The 9,340-nt window shown below is 37.8% G+C and overlaps 1 protein-coding gene and 1 pseudogene across 1 annotated transcript in view; one reads left to right on the forward strand and one right to left on the reverse strand.

The window, feature by feature from the left end:
* LOC107707323 (interphotoreceptor matrix proteoglycan 1-like) overlaps positions 1–1,086 on the forward strand; it is a 22,520-nt pseudogene extending 21,434 nt beyond the window's left edge.
* A 908-nt stretch (positions 1,087–1,994) lies between these two features.
* LOC107707325 (unconventional myosin-VI-like) overlaps positions 1,995–9,340 on the reverse strand; it is a 50,065-nt gene continuing 42,719 nt past the window's right edge. The window contains exons 28-35 of the mRNA XM_016511312.1: positions 8,200–8,360; positions 7,440–7,475; positions 7,015–7,053; positions 6,347–6,450; positions 5,531–5,662; positions 4,729–4,947; positions 3,561–3,766; positions 1,995–2,833 (exon numbers count right to left, since the gene is read on the reverse strand). Coding sequence (XP_016366798.1) covers positions 3,567–3,766; positions 4,729–4,947; positions 5,531–5,662; positions 6,347–6,450; positions 7,015–7,053; positions 7,440–7,475; positions 8,200–8,360 — 891 coding nt within the window. The 3' untranslated portion in view covers positions 1,995–2,833; positions 3,561–3,566. The remainder of the gene's footprint in view (positions 2,834–3,560; positions 3,767–4,728; positions 4,948–5,530; positions 5,663–6,346; positions 6,451–7,014; positions 7,054–7,439; positions 7,476–8,199; positions 8,361–9,340) is intronic.

The following is a 9,340-nucleotide window of genomic DNA, read 5'->3' on the forward strand; positions in this document are numbered from 1 at the left end:
GGATCGGCTTTCACCGTGGACGAAGCGGAGTCCAGCCCGGGATCGCCACATGTGGTTGTCGCAAGCCCGCCGGCCTCCGCTCACACCTGAAAATAGGCTAACTTCTGTCAACATAACCAACGTGACCACCTGCTTGCACAGGGAGCGTGCTGGGGACTATTTTCAGGCGCTGCGTAATATCATTGCGCCTGCTGCACCCATGGTACGGCAGCAAAGTTCCTTGATTATTACGCCGGAATGAGAGTATAGTTCCTCCCCATATCGGCCTAGAAAATCACAACTTTTTAGTTACACAATGTAACTACAGAAGAGTCAAGTTTTAAATAGGAAAAATATAGAAACTCTTTGGTCATTTTTGAGCGCGATGCTAACGGTCTAATCAGATTCAATGATCTATGCTAAGCTACAGCTAAAAGTGCTACCGCCAGACCCGGAGATCGGCTGAATGGATTCGAAAACGGTAAAACTCAACTGTTTAACTCTAGGGGAGTTGGAAAATGAGTCTATTTTCAAAAATAGTGGAGTGTTCCTTTAAGTCAGTTACATAAATGCGTAGACTGGTCTAATTTGAATTCAAAAAGTATGATTGATCACCCTTTGAATAACTGCTAGAAGTTCTTCAGACCCTGGTCTCACTTAATGTCATGTTGAAGGTTAATTATAACAGACTAAATTTGTCACTGGGTTTTTAGCTGGACTGCATTTTAATTCCATTAAACATTTTTTGATTAGGTTATAAACAATATTAGATTACATAACTTTTGTAAGCAAAACTGATTACACAGTCTGTGGTTTCAGAATATATAATTATAAATAAATGTCCAAAATCGTTTATGTAGCTATTAGCTAAACATCCTTTATCTACTGCACATCAACGCAAAACAACTTGTCTTTTAACAGAGGTGAGACGTCACGTCATGCTGTCTTCCAGTGGTGCTTATCCAGCCATTAACAGATGTTGAGAAAGACTTCCCATGATCCCACAACTCACGAAGGCTGTAGAATGAGTGGCCAAACATCCTGAACCGATGGAGAGCCGAGCTGAACTGCTATTGGTTGCGTTATTGCTTTTATAAAACGGTTATTCCATATACGTAGTAAGGTTTCACAAAATAAAACAGAGCAAATAAAGTGTAATGATATAAATAAAAACAGTATTCTTCCACCAAACAATGTAGCTCCTCAGAAACAGTTGTGGTTGCAACAAAGTGGTTGCCATTGGTTGTGTTACCGGTCGTTCTCAGGAGAACATTAAGAAATGAGCTGGACTTCAGGTTGAATGTTTTCACGTGGCAGAAAGGATTACAGGTTTCCTCACAATGAGGAAAGTATTCTTCTGTTTGATCATAATGAATACACAAGTTTCACATAGTTAAAATGTTCTCATAGTACTGAACATCATTTTGTTTTGGTGTATAATAATAAAGCAATAAGCCCCAAGAAGCCGTGGTTTACAGTGAATAAATTGTCTCACATGCATACGGAATACATTTTTTTTTCTTTTAGCATGGCTGTCTTGTGAAAAGAAGAACTTTGTTGGAAATATTCTTTGAATGTTAGAGAGCAACAACAACAACAACAACAAAGTTATAAACAAAAATATTAACCAATTTTGTAAGATTTACCCAAAGCACTATAACTGTGCAAAATGTCTTTTTTTTAAAGTATAGTTTAATATTTAAAAAAATAATATATTAAATGAAATTCTTAAACATGAAAGTAGATTATAAATCTAGAGCTGTGTTTGTTAGCCCCCTGAATAATGGCAAATAGCATCATTTAGTTGCATTTATTCTAAATCTTTAGTTAACATTCATCAACATATTTAACATCACCCTTTAACAGTTGTTTGTACTATATTAAATATATATATATATTTCTCATTGTTATTGTATTGTGAAACGTTATAGAAATTAATCCCCGAAATGAGGCTTTCATAACTCTCTATATGTATTTATTTTTTTTTATCATCGGTCACATTGGTTTATATCGATATAAAATCTCAACTGTGTTTGTTGTTAGAAAACAAACAACTTTATTTAGCTGGAGATCTCATGCCATCATCAGTACCTTGTTTCGTTTCATACAAATCTTGAGTTTGTATATAGAAATAAATCTCATTTGCATATTGCTGTGATACATATTTGGTCTGATATCACAACTACAAACCATGCCTTGTGTATCTTATTGCATAATTTGCAAAACACACATCATTGTTGATTTACAGTGTCACATTAGGGACAATAACTATCACTAAACCATAATATTAAAATCATTATTTTTTATTAAACGTATTTCATTCAGAGTCATAATTTAGTTGTTAATTTAGAGTTATTGTATTTACTGCATTGTAGCTTTTGTAAATACTTTATGCAAGCAGCTAAACTCACAGTGAATAACAAAACTCAGAATAGAGTAAAGTGCTGAACAATATCAGTATTTACATCTGCGAGTCCAAGAGGATCTTTATTTCAACGTGAGATTGATTCGAATGTTAGGAAGAGACTGTTGAATTTCTCTAAAGGAACATTGCCAGTGGATTACTGATGTTCATCATACATCATACCACAAATATTACATTAAGAAAATTATATTAAGAGGCAGTTTAGAGGCAATTACACAGCAATTATAGATCAATGAGATGATTCAACGCACCAGATATTCAAATAAATCCAGAACAAATTAACTAAAAAGAACTGAAAAAAAAGTCAAAAGACTAAAATCCAAAAAGAATATTAAAAGACTTAAAAAACGAACTAAATGAAAGTCAGTGCTGGTTATGTAGGAGTTGGCAGACTTCCCTTATGGAACTAGAGCAGTGATGTGTGTGTGTGTGTGTGTGTGAGATGTGTGTGTGTGTGTGTGGTGTGAGTGAGATGAGTGAGTGAATGGTGTGTGTGTGTGTGTGTGTGTGTGAGGTGTGTGTTACCTATCAACACAAAAACAGACATATCACATATGTATTTATCTGGCTGAAAGACAATGAGGTTTTCAATAACGGTCACTGCATTAAACAGATACTTCTCCTATGTGACTCATATATTGTCATGACAGTGTGAACAGCACAATGTTTTTTAATTCAGATTTGGGCTACTTTCATATGTGGTCCTAAATCAGATTCAGGTCTGAACAGTCCTATCGGAATTCATGCAACTTTTACATCACTCAAGATCGACATTGGTCATAATTCTGTGCTGATGGCAGTTCTCTGACCACTCAGTGAGTATGACAGACAGATGTGGATACATTCAGTGGAGAGACAGTGAGGTGTTACAGCGGCAGCTCCACAAGCTAAACTTAAGGGGTCACTCTTTCTCCTCGTGTGTGCGTGTGAGCGGGCGTGAGTGTGATGTGTGTGTGCGTGCATGTGATGTGTGTGAGTGAGTGTGTGTGAGTGCGTGTGTGTGTGTGAGTGTGTGTGTGTGAGTGTGATGTGTGTGTGCGTGCATGTGCGTGTGTGAGTGTGAGTGTGCACGTGATGTGTGTGTGCGTGTGTGTGCGCATGTGTGTGCGTGTGTGTCTGCGTGTGTGTGTGTCTGTGTGTGTCTGTGTGCGTGCATGTGTGTTTATTTGAGCATGCTCTGCAGCATGGCAGTGGCGTAGGTGGGTCGGGCCTGTCTGCTCTCGATGGCGTTTTTAAGGTACTGAATGCCTCCATAGTGTTCCCAGATCTCCTCAAACTGGCGGGACAGAATCTCAGCACCACGCTTCCGAGTCAAACCGGTCTCCTCCAGACTCAGCTCACACATCTCCATATCATCCTTACCTATCAACACAAAAACAGACATATCACATATGTATTTATCTGGCTGAAAGACAATGAGGTTTTCAATAACGGTCACTGCATTAAACAGATACTTCTCCTATGTGACTCATATATTGTCATGACAGTGTGAACAGCACAATGTTTTTTAATTCAGATTTGGGCTACTTTCATATGTGGTCCTAAATCAGATTCAGGTCTGAACAGTCCTATCGGAATTCATGCAACTTTTACATCACTCAAGATCGACATTGGTCATAATTCTGTGCTGATGGCAGTTCTCTGACCACTCAGTGAGTATGACAGACAGATGTGGATACATTCAGTGGAGAGACAGTGAGGTGTTACAGCGGCAGCTCCACAAGCTAAACTTAAGGGGTCACTCTTTCTCCTCATCTTTGTCCTCCTTCGCTGGATTCGCTGGCTTTCACGGCATATCAGCTTATAAACGAGCTTACTTCAGCGCGCTTCATGCCGTCCTGTTATCGTTCTTTTGCGCATACAGGTCAAGTTCAAGACTGTCATTCGTTCACACAGGAATCTGATATTGGCCACATTTAAAAAAAAAAGAATCATAATAGAGCACTAATGCTTGCAGTGTTTTTTAACTGACCCAAAACTGATGGACAGCTAGATTTAACTACACATTACTATATTTAATAAAATAATATGTTAATACAAAATGTTGAGAATGATCTAAAAGACTTTCCTCAATACGATCGGCTGTAAAGGTGGGCGTTTAAAACAATTTGACCCAAAAGTAATAATCTAATGAATGATGTTGCTCTGCACTGCTCTCACTATGTAATCATTTTGGAAAATACCGCTACAGTTACTAATGTTACTATCTCTATCAGAAACACAATTCACTGACACGAACAGCTTCTCTCGAGAGCAAATGTAATGCTGTGAGAAGTGAATCGGATGCTGTGAGAGAAAAAGATGCCAGTGAAAGTGAATCAGACCTGCCACCAGCAGAATGGGGTGTTTATCCGGGTGCAGCTCCATCTGTCTGGCAATCCAAGGCCCATCAAAGTGTGCGTACCACCATCCTTTCTTCTTGTTCTGAGGGTCTTTGTATTGGTCTCCTGGTCGGATGAAGGGAATGCGAAAGAAGCGCTGCTGTCTGTTCATGACGATCTCCTGCTGCCGGGGCACCACAGGCACGACCGGGTTCTGCTGGGCTGCAGGAGGATGGCGTTAAAAACAACATCTCCAGAGTCTAAAGTTCAGATTTCTGAAGGATCATGTGACACTGAAGACTGGAGTAATTCAGCTTTGCATCACAGGAATAAATTACATTTCAAAATATGAAAACTGTTCAGAAAACGGCTATTTTATATTGTAATAATATTTCACAATATTACTGTTTTTACTGTATTTGTGGTCAAATATAAGTAGCTTTCCTAAGCATAAGATTCTTCTTTCAAAAACATGAAATATATATTTCAAACGGTTAGGAAAGCAGCAGTGAAAGGGATATTTTGTTTATTGTAAATGTTGCTTTCTATTGGCTTTGTTAAGTGAGTGAGTTAGGCTAATTATTGGATTTTTTTTTCTCTTTGTATTTCATTAGGTCCTTGAGTTATGTTTTGGGGAGTTAGTCAGCTGTTGATTTATTTTTTGGCCTTACTCACCTACGAAGCCTTGGCTTCCAATTAAGTCAACTATTAAAAAAAAAACCCCACAAAAAGTTATTTCTGTCTACAGTATCTAATTTGCATTTCATCCGAACCCTTTTCACACTAACCCAGCGGCATTTCTTACCATAGTCTGTGACGGCTTTTGGCGCTCTCTGCTCATCCTGAGCGTTGCGTTTCTTGTTCTTTGACTTCCACGCGTGATACACCTTCAGTCTGCGGTGAAACTCCTCACGACATGCAGCTAACAACTCGATATCTAGACAGAGATTGTGAAAAGAGAGTTGGAAACTGAAATAAAACAGACACATTTCTACCCATCAATACAGAATTTGATAATAATGTGTAAGTGACAAGACAAAATCTATTTGATTTCAGCTGATTATTTGCTATGTTCCTGTTTCAAAAGTATAAAAAAAGAACCTGGAAATAACATGAAACATTTAATACAAATATCTGATAATTTCAGATTTTAAGGTTACTAATCAAATGGAAGCAGATTTGTGACAGTGGCTTTGTCAGATGATCAGATTCTCTTTCTTATGCTAAAGCACTCAAGACATTCTCTGAAACTTCAAATGTGACCCCGGAGCACAAAACCAGTCATAAGGGTCCATTTTTCCGAAATTGAGATGTGTACATCATCTGAAAGCTGAATAAATAAGCTTTCCGTTGATGCATGGTTTGTTAGGATCATCAGGATTTGTCTGTGCCAGCTTGAGTGCAAACATGAGACATACCAAATACTGGATTTACTTGAATTTTTACGCTGAAAATATAATTTGTAATACAGAGAAAATCTGTTTGAAATTGGATAAAAATGCAATAGAAGCATTTTCATGTGTGGTTTGGACTTTTGGACTGCTGTATACTGTCAGAAGCATAAGTAAAAAAATATTTCATATTCATATGCATTAATGAAAAGGATCAAAAGCTTTCTTACCACAGGATGTATTGATGACGTCCCGTAATTCAGCATATTTCCACTTACTGAGTTCATATTTCTTCACATCAGCTTGAGTGTTTGTGGCAGTCACCTGTGGAGCTCTGAATCCACAGAAAACACATAAACAGATACAGTTATACAACAGATACCACTTCCTGCTGATCCGACTCTTACTCTTTTGACAAGCTGCCGGGTACAAAATCAACAAGGATCTCAACTTGCCAATTACAATGTAAAACAGATACACTACATGCAATTAATACAATTTACCAAACCCCTTCATTTATAAAGCTAAATCAAACGCATGCTAATAAACAGCATGATTTAATTATTGCTAAATGCAAAAATGTCTCAATTGAATCGAGAAAGAAAAGAAAAGTTTACACAACAGCAATAGCAGGAAATCAATTTCAGAAAAAGAAAAATAGGGCAAATCAGCATTTAATTAAATTACAAGGAAGGATCATTAATTCACAGACAGAAGTAATAAAAGAACAAGTGACTCTGGATTCATATTGATTAACAAAATATTGAGTGAAATGACTGGAGTTTTGTGATTGGACTGAGGATGATCAGAATGATTCAACAAGGTCATTTAGTTTAGATAATGTTTCGATTTTTGGTTGTGTATATCTGCAGTGCTAACAACAGATCCTTCTACCCACCGAGCCAGAAGATCAGACATTTCCTTGGCCATTTCCTCCCTAAAGAACATGATTATTGGACCGTTGCACATGTTAGTATATGATGCCATCTCTAAACTGCTCACAGGATATTCCATTTGTACATTTGACTGACTAGGATCCAATAAACTGCTACATAGTAACTGTTTTGAAGTAAATATGTCTGAATGTCATGATTTATGGTGATCGTCTGGTGAGACTGCTATTACTGTTCCAAACCCTCTGCATAGACTGCAAGCTAGATCCATTTGAAATCCATGGTGCTTAATGGGAAAATACATGGGACTTTTTCACAAAAAGTTCCAAGTTTCATGGAAGGTTTACAAAGAGCTGCTTTGAAACAAATCTAAAAATGATCAGTAAAGAATAAAGATTTCAATAGGAGACATAGTGAAAGTGTAACCTACATGGTCAAGCTCTTGAGTTTTTGTGTTGGTGCAATGCTGTAAAAACAGACAGGAAGAGCATTAAATAGAGTGACGGAGAGACTAATCAAAGTCTCCACCAGTAATTAAACAAGACTCAAAATCCCGCCACCATCAATGCTTTATAAGAATGTTCCAGGTTCAAGACAAGGGAAAGGGGTCGAATCATGAGGAATTAAAAATATACTAGACTTTTTGACATATTTGAGTTTACAGTGCTATTAAATATATAATGTGCTATTATAAAAATGTTGAAAACAGTTCTTAATATTTTGATACATTTTCTGTGATGAAAGAACAGCATTTATTTGAAATTGAAATCTTTTGTAACATTATAAATGTCTTTACGCTTTTCATTAAATCTTCAGCAAAGATTTGAATTATAATTATGAGAGAATGTTGTCTAAATTGTTATCTAATTAACATCTGGTTCTGCCCTGCCAGTCGACTTCCATGTGATTTGTCGTTGTTTTTACTCACAGATGCTGCCATTAACTTGCATTGAACCAAGAACATTCCTTTAACCTGTAGCTGTGATTGAATGTGTTTGTATGACAAGAAACACTCTGACATACGAATGCATGTGTAATGTTTCATGCATTGTAATTCATTTGTATAATGCATTTTTTTCCTCAGCCCACTGGAGTCAGTATTGATGTAAGATTGCTCTATGGGGCATGTTTAGCTGCAGGGTAAATATCTGAAGGTATGCCATTTGCTTGGTTCAGAGGCACGCAGATACCTGCGCAGTCCGGCTTCCACAGGCGTCTCCTCTGGGATGAGCTCAGCCTCGCTCTGGGCGATCCGCAGGGCCAGCTCTCGGTCTCGCCGCTCTTGTTCCAGCACAGTCTGTCGGGCCGCCTCCTGCTCCCTCTCCTCCTGCAGCTGCAGCTCCATCTCCTCCTGACAAACATGCCCAGAGGGACACACGGCACAAATCAAGTCTCATTACTAAAGGCCTGTTTACACCAACACAAAAATGCAGGTGGCATTTACAGTACATAAATTCAAACAGCTATTGAGATTTTTTGTATTCTCTTATTAATCAACACCAAACAGTGCTGCTCCAAATGAATGTATAAATATTTCTATCATGAGAACTCTCTGAAGATTTTAGCATGGTAATGGATATGACAATGTTAATGTATTTGGCGGAACAGATCTGCTGCTGTTGGTTATTGCTGTATTTGTAGATTAAGCAAGTACAGGAACTTGCTACTGCCAATACATAAGCTGATATTCTGCTGTGAGTATTTAAGACATACTGCTGCTGCACAAATAGCATATAAAATAACCCGTAGCAGATCTATACAGGTGGAGCTGGGGAAGGTGGAGGGTTTCAGAGGAACTCTGAAAGTGCGCTGCAATGCTTAAGCGAATGCTAATCAGCCTTTTAAATGTAAAGCAGCAAGCTCATTGGCTGCGTATGCAACATCAACCAATCAGCTTGTGATAAGTTGTTTAATGCTAAGAATATCATCAGTTATGTTAAGGACCCTTCAGCCTGCGCCATCTAGAGTTTCATGACAGAACTTGGTATTTTTACAAGAGTTAGTATGAGATTGGCTATATGATACTGGACATCGCAAACATGCAAGGCTAAATAATCTTATTCTCATAGGTGCAAAAACATATATTTTTTTAATAACAGCAATCCAAAATACACAGCTGTTAAAGGGATAGTTCACCCAAAAATGGAAATTAGCCCATTATTTACTCACCCTCCAGGCATCCTAGGCGTATATGACTTCCTTCTTTCAGACAAATCCAATCGGAGTTATATTAAAAATTGTCTTTGATCTTCCAAGCTGTTTAATGGCAGTCAGCGGGTCCAAAAGAAGTGAAATAAAGAGCATCCATCCATAATAAAAAGGGCCTCACAC

The sequence above is a fragment of the Sinocyclocheilus rhinocerous genome, unplaced genomic scaffold (assembly GCF_001515625.1).
Source record: "Sinocyclocheilus rhinocerous isolate Xijiao unplaced genomic scaffold, SAMN03320098_v1.1 scaffold1677, whole genome shotgun sequence".
In the NCBI taxonomy this organism is placed as follows: Eukaryota; Metazoa; Chordata; class Actinopteri; order Cypriniformes; family Cyprinidae; genus Sinocyclocheilus; species Sinocyclocheilus rhinocerous.